The 13,757-nt window shown below is 42.0% G+C and overlaps 1 protein-coding gene across 3 annotated transcripts in view; it reads right to left on the bottom strand.

Annotated features, from left to right (window-relative positions):
• Nucleotides 1-13,757, bottom strand: part of aff2 (AF4/FMR2 family, member 2) — a 133,424-nt gene that overhangs the window by 85,349 nt on the left and 34,318 nt on the right. For all 3 annotated transcript variants that reach the window (XM_076738567.1, XM_076738566.1, XM_076738568.1), the window contains exons 2-3: nt 8,882-9,002; nt 478-1,126 (exon numbers count right to left, since the gene is read on the bottom strand). In XM_076738567.1, coding sequence (XP_076594682.1) covers nt 478-1,126; nt 8,882-9,002 — 770 coding nt within the window. The remainder of the gene's footprint in view (nt 1-477; nt 1,127-8,881; nt 9,003-13,757) is intronic.

The following is a 13,757-nucleotide window of genomic DNA, read 5'->3' as shown; positions in this document are numbered from 1 at the left end:
GCTGCAGATGTTAATTTTCATAAATCCCGCCCAAAAGGTGATAGAGTTTGTTTTGCACTGAAATTATTCATAAGCTCTCATGGCTGCAGCAAATACTAAGATTTTCCATGAATATCAAAATATAAGAAGATGCCTTTTTGTTGTGTGAATGGCAGCTTTAATCAACCACATCCTCAGATAGTCTCCACTGTTTAAGGAATAGTTCGCCATTTTGGGAAATGTGTTATTCTTTTATTTTCTTTTTTTCATTTTGTTTAGGCCCTGATTACCAGCAGCTGAGTGGGCGGAAAAAAGCAGCATCCTAGTTGTAATTCAGACCTTAAGATATGGAGAATTTCAGTTTTAATATGATGCTACACTAAGCAAAGCTAACTGCTAGCTTTATATTTAGCGTACAGGTATGTATTTGTGTATGGAACATGTGTATTTCCCAAAATGTCAACCTATTCTCTTGTAGCCTCTCTGTGAGGGACTCACCTGGGAGGGGAAGGGTTTTGGAGGGGTGGGAAGAGTGTCTTCTTCGAGAAGAGGAGGAAGAGGAAGAGGAGGAGGAGGAGGAAGCAGGGCTTGAGTCCTCTTTTAGACCAAGTTCATCTTTAAGTGAGCTAAACAGCTCTTCATGCCTCTGTTCCTCTAATAAAGACATTTTCCCTCTCCCGCTTGTAGCTGCCGTGACCTGGCCCTGCCCGTTCTGTCCTAATCCAAGGACGAGGCCTGCTCCTTGGGCGCTCTGCCCGCTGCCTGACCTCGACCAGTCCATGGAGCTTCGTGACTTTTTCGAATTCTGATGTGGGATTGTTGTGGCGCTCGATGACGACGTGGTCGAAGCAGGAGGTTGCATTGAAGTTGAAGATGAGGAGGATGCATTTCCCATCCTCTTTTCCCCACCTCCCTCCGCCGCTCCACCTGCCCCGCCTGTTCCTCCCCTCAGGGCTTCGGTGAAAAGCTGCGACTCCATGGCGGGTCTCTCTGTCGTCGAGGCGGTCGGGGTCTGCAGGTTGTTGCTGCCTTTGGGAATCCCCACCAAGTGGCTCTGGTTAGAATGACTAGTTAACAAGTCTTTCATTTCTTCGTAGGAGCCCAGCGTGTTCTGGACGCGACTGGCCAATGCATCACCTTTATTAGTCTGAAAGGAGAAAAGGAAAAAGACAAAGACAAGAGGGGGGAAGAGAGAGAAGAGTATTAATTAAGTCTTCCATTTTTCCATTTCTCTAGGCTTGATGAAAAGCCTTCTTTATTCATCCGGAGAGGAACAGTGAGAGACTGATAGGGTGACCACTGACCAGACTTCAGGACGAGATGATTAATTAAACACATGCCACCCTTAAGAGGGTCCAGTCCAGGCTGGAGCAGTAAAATTAATGGGGCAGGAGTCATTATTAGCCTGACCCCAGATTCTCAAGCAATCATCGCTTGGAGGACAGTGTGGGCCTTGCTGATATATGACGGTACAGCACCTTCAGCTGCTACGTGACATGCTCCTCAGAATAGCTCAAGAGTACCTTTTATGTCAGTCATTGACAGCTTCTTTAATGATGAAACTACATGATTTGATCATCTGGCATTTTTGAAAGGACAAGAGGATTCGGCAGCAGGTTCAGCAGTTCTATATTTGGAACGTGGAACGTGCAAAAAGCCACGAAAGAGGAGGAAAAAGTGAAGACCTGTGGATTTTTATCCAGCTTCCTCACATTTCTTTTCAGGCTGAGCAACAGATTGTTAAGCAAATATTAATCATGAGCTAAGCCGGACTTATGCAAGATCTACAGCCTATAATTCAACACAACGTAATCGTGACATTTCATCATGAATTACAGGCAAATGGCGAGCACTGGAAACACTGTGTAAGAACAGTGTGGCCCTGTAATGTGAACGTACATAACATTTGTGGTTTATTCAACAGATGAGGGTTATTTTACAGTCGGTGCTCTGCTCATCACTCCTGTGGTAACATGGAGTCAAATAAAGCAACATTAGGTTTAAAGGTTGAAACATATGAAAGTGAATAAGAGCCTTTGTCTAATTTTCAAGACAGGGTGAAATTGCCTGTATTTGGAGAGGTTAATGAATTCATGAATAATGAATTTATGTTCATAAGAAGTAGGAGCTTAACTAATCTTTGGTAATATTTCTGGAAAGAGGATAAAATTGAATAATCCCTACACTCACATCAGTGGAAGTTCACACCAAACAAGGAGATCCGCGTGAGCCCATCAGAGTCCATTTTCAAACCACATTTTTTTGCATATTGGTCAGAAGAATCTTGTACATCACCTGTTTTCCTGTGCAGCAGATTCAGTGAATAGCCAAACAATGCTGTTATAACAGGCAATGATCCATGGAGAGGTCTTATTGCCGAGGAGGGAATTCTGAGTGTGTGTTTGTACGTGTGTGTTAGAGACTTCACAACCTTACAAATTAGTATAACACTGCTCTTGCATTTGTTCTATTCATTTCATGCTAATTGCTATATTGCCTTTTTTCACAATCACACTGGTTTGATAGTAGTTCAGGAACTGTGTGAAACTGAAATGGATGGTTTGTTATCTGCTACAAATCACAGAGCCATCAGGAACATTGAGGGAACTGCAATCTTAGAAGTGATCTGCCAAGCATTTCTTGATTGACTGATCATTTACTCCATGAACTGTCAAAGCTTTGATGTGCTCACAGCGGCAGTGTTAACATTAAGATTAGCACGTTAGCACGACCTTCACCTTTTTGAAAATTGAAAGTTATCACAATTTGACCTGAATTCGTGCAGCAAGTTTCATGGTGATGTCCATTTCACTAAGAATCACATATCAACCTTCTGGTGGCGCTAGAGGAAAGTCAGGGAATTATATGATCCAATAATTTCGCTGGACACTGAAGTTCATCTTCTGGCACCATGAATGTCTGGATTCATTCAAATATCATATTCAAAGTCTCATCATATATTCACTGTCTATGAGATACAGTATTTGAGTCTGGACCAAAGTGGTTCCCCAACAGACATGGCTAAAATTTACTGAGACTATTAATGAATAAAATAGACACAAATCAATATTCTGTCAATCAGCTAATTGATTCATAGACTAATTGTTTTGGCTCTAGAGTGTATCTCTATTCATTCTGGATTACCTCCTCGGGGACCCTGTGTGATTTAAGTGATCGAACCCATTCAGTGCATTTGTGTAAGATAACAGAGGGTTGTGTTTCTCTCAGATTTACAGATCAAGGATTATCTAGTGGCTGAGGCTGAACTTCTACTTTACCGCTCCTTTTTCAAGCGCCTGATGAGTCTCCTAAATTTACACCTGATCTGCTTTGAAAGCTCTTATGAGCACTTTCCACTGCAACTCACACAATTATCAACCCGCAGGAGGAAGAAAAGACCTCATATTACTGAGATGCTGATTTAGATCAGGTCACCTCTATGTTCAGTGAAATATGGTATGCAACTGTAGTGGAGAGAGGGCGTGACTTTATAAAGGGCATGACAGATTTGCACAGGACTAAGAACACAGATTTAAAGAATATCCATGTCATTATTAAAAACTCAAAGGTGGACCCCAGGTGACAGTCCTAAGGTTTAGGATGATGATTTAAGAGGATCCTTGTGGGTCTGTGGTCCACAAAAACCTCAACTCAGATCTATGTAATTGGAAGCAGCATTCATCTTTTCCACCGTGTCTTTCTTCACTTCACTCTATCCTTCGTTTTTACATTCTAATAAAGCAGGAAAACCATGAAAATACCCCAAAATGGAACAGGGCAAGCAATCGAGCCTTATTTACAAAGGATTCATATAAGAAAGGAAAGAGTTGGTTTCAAATAATCTTAACAGATGTAATTTCTGCATGTACACACACACACACACACACACACACACACAGACAAACACACACAAACACTACAGAGCGTGGCAAAGCCAAAGTTAGCTGTGAATAAATTAGCCCATCTCTTCTCCATCTCAGGCTCATGAATAAAAGATCTGGTGGCTGAAGAGGAACAGAAAACACATTTACAGAGAGGCAAAATGGAAAACAGAGGAGAAAGAGAGGATGAATACCTATGTGTGTGTATGTGTGTATAAGTGTGTGTGAATAGATCATCCCAAATAGCTGCTAACAGCATAACGCTCTTTAACAGGATTAGAAGAGGGATTAGCTAATAGCTGACAGAGAGTATGAATACTGGAGAGAGGAAGAAAGAAAGACAGAGAACCAGAGAGACAGACGGACACACGGTAGATACACAGGTACAGGGACACACCGATGGGAGAAAAAACTGAAGACGAGAGGGACCGGGGACGATGAAAGTTCTATAAATCCTACGTGATAATGAAAAAGGGCTGATATAGATCTCTAAAGGAGCAGTTCAGTAAGTTCAGTCAGCACTTAAACAGAGAAAGTGCAGAGAGGCTGTGGAGGCCGCGGTAAATCCACTGAATTGTATGAAGTAAAGGAACATGCTCAGAAAAAAAAAAAAAAAAAAAAACCCTGAAATTGTTAGTGTAGCAAATAAATCAGCAGGAGAAAGTGGCACGGTGTGCCAAAGCCTTTTTTCAAGTTTAACAGCAGTGGGAGATAAAGTGGGGAAGTATATGGAGGAAAAAGATTAGCTGGAAAGACCTGTAATACAAAATAAGCAAACACACTGTCCCCTATACAGTCACTCAGAAGAGGTATCACTCCTCAGAGTTTATCAGAGATATTTTTACCTTCAATTACAGCTCCCTCGTTACGTTAACCACTGTTAGTTAATGCGTACTTCAGTCAGGTGCTGGTATGTGAGGGAAACCATACTGAGATCTTAAATGAATATTCATTTAATCTTTGGAAGTACTGAACTAATTGTCAGCGTTGTATCTGAATGGTAAGCTCACCATAAACTCTACACGAGAACATTCTTATGTTAACAATGAATAAATCACCACGTATCATGTGAGAGGTGTCTGTCGCAGTGATGAACCCACACTGAATCATCACCACCCCGCGCTGCAGTTCTTCTCACCTCTACAAAGTTTTTACATCATCCAGCTCATTGTTTTTTTAAGATGAATGCAGCCATTTTCTGTGAAAAAGCTCTGATAAACCAGTGCACACTCCCTGCCCAACAAAAAATAAGAGAGTGAAGTGAAGCACTAAGCGGCTATAAGGAGCCAGATATTTCCCTCACTTGGTGGAGACCAAAGCACAGCTAAAAGGAGCGTGAATACGTGAATACCTTAATTGAATGTTAATGATGCTCTGTGTTCCTAAGATTTATCAGATTATGTATTAGAAATTTTTGATTTAAGAGCAGATTTTAAAACGTGTTGGAAAAAAAAGTTTATGTATCTGCACCAAAACTCAAACAGAACAGGAACAGGTTGAATTTTATCCAGCCCTAAACAGAGGTTTATGTAGCTTTCGATCACATGATCACATGCAAAGAATCCTCTATGCTCTAACTGTAACCACCTGCCACTAATTGATGAGCGAACCTGACGAAGCACACCTGAAACACTGCATTTGCTCATCCGGTGCTTGCAAAAATACTAAAATAAAGGAAAGTATCTTCTCCTTTTGGCTCTAATCACTGTAATAATTTAAAGCAGACGCTAAAATGCATCATCCCCTCAGGCTTCATCTAAACAGCAGCCGCGCTGACTGAAATGTCACCCCTCACACAGCCCAGTCCACAGTAATCCTTGATCTCTCCTCTCGCACACACGCACATCTTGACCTCACCTCAGCACCATTAATTTGTTGGAAACAATTAGCCGGAGTATGGAGGCACCTAGGATTAGATTCATTATCGGTGCAACCTCTCATGTGCTGCCACTGCCCCCAAACCTCGAGCAGAGTCTTAGAGAGAAGCTCTTGTGTCCTCTGCAAACACATTCTGTCAAGATTCAAAGCCAGTCTGTCCCAAGGTCGATACACTTGGCGGCATAACCAAGTGTTGAAGTGCCTGGCGGTAGCAAATGAGAGTTAACAAACCAAAATCAATTTTATACACAGGGGCAGGAGAGTGGCCATGGATTTCATGCATGGCTAGTCCACTTTCACCTAAAGAAGTGATGGCATCTCAAGTGCCTTAGATGAAAACAGACCACAACCTTATGCTTGAGGATATTACACTATTGGCCCTAGGGGGAGAGCACGAGGAAAAAATGGCTACAATAGCTGATAATCATCAATAGGCATCATCGGCTTTATCATCCAGAAAAACGGCAGTAAAATGTGTTATGGTTCAGAAGATATTTAGATAATTGTTGGTTAGTAATAACAATTCATTTCAATTGCTTGCATGAGGCAAAACTGCTTCATATGAGGCTAAATCACAAAGTAGGCCTGCTGAAGAGGAGAGTGGCACATCCTCGCTGATTATTATATCGTAAATTCACTCCATTTGCCCAAATGAAATTCTGGTGTCAGGTGTGTCTGTTCTCCTCACGCGCAGATCAATCAAAACTTCACAGTGAAATCTAAAACTGTCTCTTAATCAGAAATGAGAGAGCACTCTGTGTGGAGGAAGCAGCGATCACAGCTCCGGCAGGTTGTAAAGACGAGTGTGTGTGCAGCTTTCTGGTCATCCGACAGGGAACATATGACTTTGTGTTTCAGTCCTTAAATGTGAACAGATAGGCGCTTACTGTTTGCTTGAAATTTGAGAAATTGCTTGATTCAGATTCAAGTGTTTTACAGTTTTTTGTGGAAATATGCTAATTCACTTCCTTTATGAGTTAGCTGAGAAGACCGCTGTGTTGATGGAGCTGGGGGGCAAATAACCTATCTTAAGCCTTATTTGGACAGGATTAACATTACAGGGGGTGGTGGGGAATGAAATATTCACTCTGCTCCTCAGTAATTTCACTCATCCTTCCAGAAGGCATTTTTAACCATCTGGAAATGACAGGATATGCTCTGTAATAGACATGGACATTCAGCAGGACCCAGTCAGAAGCCGGAGGCAGAGACCGGAGGCAAAGATATGGCGTGAGGTGGATTTTGAGTCTGAAATCATGCTCTGTCTCTAAGCCGTAACTCAGTCCACTTTTAACACAGAGCCATTAAACAGACATTGATATGATTAAGTTTGACTTCCATGGGATGTCGCTGATGTCCTTATAACTGACAAACTTGACAGAGATTCATCATGTTTTTAGGTTTGTTTCAGGGTCAAAGTAATTCAGCGATACATCCATGCTGATTCGCTAAACTTCTAGGGATGGCAATTTTCCATATCATAAACAACGACAGGCTTAAAAAGAGGGCTCAAAAGACAATACCTGTACAGACACTACAGCCCATTTGATTAGGTTTTACGGGGGCTTGCTCTCCTTATAGTGTAATGAATGGGATTTAGGATAGTGATGGTACCTCAATCAGCACACATGTTGCGAGAGTTTGAGGTATGTGAAGTTAGAAAACCGTCAGGGAGGGTGTGTGTGTTTTTTCTGTGTTAACAAATGTTCATTGCAGTTCAGTTTATTAAACACAGCTGTAAGTGTTGCAGAATTTCTGTGCGTCCTCCTTCTTGATAGATGTCGAGCACACATTACATGGTGTCAGAGGTGGCGCAGCTACCCAGACCGGATCTACATTTGCCAGCCTGGGAGAACGGCCAGAGTGGAAGCAAAAGACTTTCGTGCTTGAGGCTAGCAAACAGCTTATCAGAGAAGATGGGGAAGTCCACCTCTGCTTGCTCATTTATGCCTTGGGCAGCAAAGTTGAAAAGATATTCACCTCCTTCGAGTTTGAAGAGGAGGAACTTAAAAAAAACTACATCTCTGTTTGGAAGGAACTTGACGACTACTTCAACTATCAAACTATCAAACTATCAAACCCACTGAGAAAGCTGGAGTGTGCAAAAGGGCCCTGTATGAGCTAGCAGAGAACTGCTTGACGACAAAAGGGATGAGCACATCCCTGATAGACTGGTCATGTCATAGTGGTGGGAGTCACACCCACCACTATGATGGAAAAAAAATTCAGACAACTTTACCCACCCTGTCTGAGAACTTGGACCCAAACAGGCCAGACAAGGAAGGCCAACCAGGCCACTACAACCACAGGAACGTGGGTGAGGAATCTATCTTTGCTGAACCCAGGAGACAGTGTTCTCATGAAACTGGACCATGAGAAACAATGAACACCAGGTGTTGTCCCAGGGGCCAGCCCCTCTCTCTACGAGAGGAGGCATTACAGGTGAAACCCAGCACCTACAGGAGCAGGTTAGTGTGGAGAAGTCTGAGGATTCTGGGACTGAAACAAACAACGACACCTTGGCTGGAGCAGCTATTACACGGACGCAAGAGACAACTACTGTCATTCAGGTCGAGTGATTAAACACCTCAGAGGCTGGACTTGTGAGGACACCGGTAAGGACAGAGACAAAAAACTACCTATTCAAATAAAAAACTGCTAAAAGGAAAAAGAGACATTATTAATGGTTAAGTGTTAAAGTTGTGTTATGAAAATATTGTGAGAATATCTTTGAGTGGTGATGTAGTGTATGGGATTTTCTATGACAGTGATGGTACCTCAAAGGCATCAGCAGACACATCACGTGACTTTGAGTTACATGATGTTCAAAAACCATCAGGAAGGGTGTGTGTGTGATTTCTGTACTAACGTCATGTTCAGTTTACTTCAGTTTATACATATAAATATTGTTTGTGGCTCTAGGTGGAAGTAAAAGCTCTAAGTATTTCTTGACAGACTTGCAGTCTTTGTTTTACGCGAGGCTAATCGCCTCCCAACTCACTTAAGGACCAAACACAAGAATAGAGACAAGAGACGCTATCAATCTTCTCATCTTACTCCGGGAAAGAAAGCAGAAAAGTGTGTTTCCAAAAATGTTGAACTATGTATAAATTATTAAACATCCATTAGTTAAGCGCTCTTACTTTATAAGGTTCCCCGAACAGGTTGAATCCGGTTGAGAAGAGATCTTCATCCTGTTGGACCTCCTGGTTTCTCCTCTCCCACTCTCTCCTCTTCAGGGCGCTGCGCTCCGACTCCAGATGACTGGAAGGACACAAAGAGAAAAGCTTGTTAGCATCCCCCACTGAGGCAGACACATTGGCTGGCACCAATGAGACCTGCTGGTTTCTAATGAGTATAGCTAACAAGTCATTTTTGGATCTGTAAGGAGCGTTGGCTGAAATTCTTTTCCTGCAGTGTGATTAGAGTGGCTGGGTGGCTGGTTAGGAAAACGAGCTCCATTAAGTCTGAAAATGACTCAAATCACATCAGCAAGGATGAAAGAGGAAAAATGAGAGAAAAAGTGAGTCCCGGTATAAGTTTCAAAGTGACAGCAAGGAGAGATGGTTTCTGTAAAACAAGATGGAACAGAGGATAATGTAGGTAAAGATATCCAACATGATTAATGAAATGTTCAGGATTATTAATAATATTTAGCTTTTTATTGATACAGTTTCCACTTTCAGTCACTCTGTACCTCACTTCCAACATATACAGTCCTCCACTGAAACTTACATCCAAATATTCTCTCCCGTATTTAACACATAAATGTTGTGGTAAGTGTTTGGTTTTGCAGTTTATATGAATATATAGACTGTTTTCTGCCTCTTTGACTCAGCTCAGCACTGAGGTTAAGGACTTATTTTTACTCTGGACCTCTGAATGAGGTCCAGTACTTTGATTTGCAAAGGCTACATGAGCTTCAAATTCCCATGAAATGGTCATCCCATGCCACTTCTGACACTTGTCATCCAGAACTTCCTAAAAGCTATAGCTAAGCTATTACTTCAAAATTTACGAGAAACAGTACAAAGATTGTTTCTTTTACATGACTTTAAGAAGTCTGATATGAGAGCTGAAGGGATTGTGGGAAAAAAATAAGTGACCATCTACTCGATCAATACCACAGTGATTAGCTTAGCTTAGCATAAGGACTGGAAGTGGGAAACAGCTGGTGTTACAAATGCAACCTAAAGACACGTTATGTCTCAATCCCCTCTACAAACAGAAATTTAAATATGACAATTTGTTTGTTTTAAGGGAGTTATGGGATGTAACTAGTCTATTTTTTGATAATGAAATTTCATTCATCCATACATGTTTATGTATGGATTAAATAAATGACATACAACATATTACTTTTTGTTTGTCTTGCTGCCTGTCTGATCCTGATCCTGATCCTCATAATTATCTCCTGGCTCCCACCTCAATTTTAATACTCAGCACAAGTGCAAGAGTGTAATTGCTCTTTTAATAAAACTCTTGAGAAAAAGAAAAACAAACAAATGCATTTTCAAGTATATTGAACTTTTCCTCTGAACAGCCTGTGTTATATTCGCGAAAAGCCATTAGGAATGACACAGGCCGAAACCCGTCCACCAGCACATAATGAAATGATGAAATAATGAAGTCTGAGCTCAGAAGGCAAAGTTCTTCATATTCATAATAAATATGATGTAACATGTGCCATTAGCTGGGTACTTTCATTCATCAGTGCGTTCATTTTTAACGTAGGTAGGCCCAGTGGGAATTGAAGTTCTAATCCAGGCAGTGTTTATGACATGTTCTACCCACTGAACCACAACGCGCTGCCAAGGACAGATGCATTTATGTCCTGTCACAGTGATCCATCGGATGGATCCCAATAAAATTTGCTTTTAATCTTTCAACATTTCTCCTCTACCGCTATGAACTACGGCTTTCTGTCTTGAAAGCCAGAATTATTGCTTGCGGATATGATTCAAGACCGCTTCTCGTGGCATTTAAAATGTGAGACAGCTGACAGTAAACAATGATAAGAATGATTGGAAGCGAGGGAGAGTGGTCTGAGGGGAAAAGAGAGGGAGGTGAAGCTCAGGTTTCTGTAACATCTTCCTTACATAACCATATATTTTTAGCAAAAAAAAAAAAAAAACCCTTTACTGCACAGTTACCGATTCACCCTGCCCTCCTAAACTTTCTCAGTCACCAGCCTTCCACTGAGAAATCTACAAGCTGGCAGCCGAACTGGAAGCTCAGAAGTACAAAGTAATGTGTGCGCATATGTGAGCGTGTGAGAGTGCAAGTTATGCATGAGGCTGCGGCCTGCTGACCCAGGAAAGGGCATCCTGTTTTACCACGTCCACTGCCGAGAGATGAGACAAGCCGGCTAATTAGCGATCAACACAATTAAAAGAGACTTCCTCTTTTCCTCTACCAGACCTTGCCTTCAACATTTAATCCGTCAGCAAGATGTGAGTGGGAGGGAGAAAGAGCGGAGAGGCAACGAGAGGAAAGAGAGAGCGGGAAAAAAAATCACCGAGACCCATGGGAGGGAAAAAAAAAAAAAAAAAAAAAAAAAAAGACCCAGTTTCAGGGCAACAGACAGTTTCTTAAAAAGGAAAGAAAAATAACAGAATGATGAAAGACAGAGTGGAGGGATGGGGAGAGGAAGGTAGGATGGGAAGAAGGGAGGAGCAAAAAGCAGGAGAGCAGTGGGAATACCAGACAAAATGATTGACAGGTTAGGTGTTTGTGTGTGTGCGTGTGTGTGTTACAGCAGTATACGTAGATGTGATCATTGTGTGCGCTGGGACTGCTAGTTGACATGTGCGTTGTCTGTCAGTGCAGAAAGATAACTGACAGAGCTGTCACTACCACAAACACACACACACACACACGTACAGTATACATACACACACACACACGCACACACACACAGTCCTGCAGTCCCATGCCACAGATCATTGTCTCTGTCTGTCTGTCACACCCCAGACATTCACACGGAGGGAATCAGGTCAGATGAGGTAATTAACACATCCAGGATTTATTTCCTCGCATGTGGCAGAGACAGACGACAACACTACCTGTCACACACAGGTTAGACCACCGCTCGGTCTTTTTACACGTCACTGAACTGACTTCTTCTTCTTTTTTTCTTTTTTTTTTAATTATAGTGCTGTAGTCGGTCAATAAGAATCTTTACTGCTATGGATGCAGTGAAACTGAATCACTGTGCTTCGTGCAAATCAAGGATTCTTTTGAGTACAAAATCAAAGTTGTAAAACTTGATTTCACTCAAGGTTGACCTGCAAAAAAAAAAAAAAAAAAAGACAAAAAACTTGTGTACATATTTGATCAAAAATTGTAGTTGATTAGAGTCCTCCAGGAGCTGTGAATTTTTGATTGTCTGGTAGTTTAATTGGTGCGATACCTGTGAGGTACAGGTACTGTAGTGCAGTTTGTACTCTGGACACAGAGGCTGTTAACCAGCACTGGGGCATTAGCATTAGCATTAGCCATATTCCCAACTGTCATCTGAACACTCCCTGTGTTAGCTGGACATTACTCTGTGTCATGATACAAATCACAGGATTACAGGAGGAGCACTGAGGTTTCCAGTCAGCTCGCTTCAAATGCTGACAGCTCGTCTCCTGGCTACGCCAGCTCTCAAATGTCAGTTAACTGCTATGATGGCAAACGTCCCCAGAGGCTGGAGGTTTCCACAAACACGTCCAAAAACAGTTTTATCCACTTTTCTTTATAAATATGGAAACACGTGCACAATTGATGCAGTATCTGGGTAGTTTATATTTTCTTAACGAAAAGTGAGGTACGTTCAAATTGAAGCTCCACTTTGAACTGTAAATATTTAGATTTCATCTTGATCTCCATCTACACATTCAGTTTTCAATGCTATCACATGTTGATGATGTTCGTTTGTCCGCACTGCTGATAGATAATAGTAAAACACAGAGGCCCACTTCTGAAAGAGAGACAGAGAGAAGGAAAAAAGGCAGATAGATGATGGACAGACGGACGGACAGATGGACGGATTGGTGGGGATTAATAGCAGTGGTGATATCAGCAGTGGGCATACTGTCGATGTTGATATTTTCTGTGAATGAAAATGTAGCGATGGCAGCTTTCTTTCCTACCACTCGGCTTTCCTTCTGTGTCTGTTAATGTGTGTGTGCGTGTGTCCTGAAGCAATGCTGATAGCCAGAGTAAGCTCTGGGAATTTAATCTCAGCAGAGCTATGCTGTGCTCCCCTGATAGCTGAACACACATACACACACACACACCTACACACACGCACGTGCACACACACACACACACAAACAAATGCACACGCCAACGCTTCTAACACAGCCTCATCAACCTCTCATTCACTTTCACTGCACATGAGTTCAGTAACACTCTCTCCCTTCCTAAGCAAGTGCTACTCAGGTGCCCATTAGCAAGGCACCGAACCCTCAGCAGGTGGTAGCAGGCAGAGTTCTTTCTTTGATGAAAGAAGGTTAATGGTTCTCATGGGAGACTGGACTATTGGAGCTGTGATTGGTTCTTGGATACAGTAAATAAACTGACAGGTTTGGCTTTGACCACAATTTTGACATTGTAATAGTAAAATGCGCGTGCTGAAACTATGACATCCTGTTTCATTTATTATATTTACTCATATTATATAACCTAGAATCCTTATATATGATGCCAGTAAAAACCTGACGCTGCTTCCAGCACAGCAGCCAGATGTTGAAGCCGGTCAGTGGATCGCGTCGAACATGTTCTGTGTTCTGTCTTCAGTAGGAACAGAGGCTCCAGCCTGTGTAAGTCATCAAGAGAGTTTCTGGAGCTGCTTCATTGAAAATCAACTGGACCCTGACTTTGTGGACTCATGCTGCATTTGTGTCTTATGGGGATAACTGTCAGAGCGGTTCGAGGCAACAGCTTGGAAATATATTTTTGACTCATTTGAAGCCATGAAGACGCTTTGAGCAAAGCTTTCTCTACACTTTGGTCAATCGCAATCAGTTTTTC

The sequence above is a fragment of the Chaetodon auriga genome, chromosome 9 (assembly GCF_051107435.1).
Source record: "Chaetodon auriga isolate fChaAug3 chromosome 9, fChaAug3.hap1, whole genome shotgun sequence".
NCBI classification, from domain to species: domain Eukaryota; kingdom Metazoa; phylum Chordata; class Actinopteri; order Chaetodontiformes; family Chaetodontidae; genus Chaetodon; species Chaetodon auriga.
The sequence above is the reverse complement of the archived record's forward strand: the minus strand, read 5'-3'. Positions and strand labels throughout refer to the sequence as shown.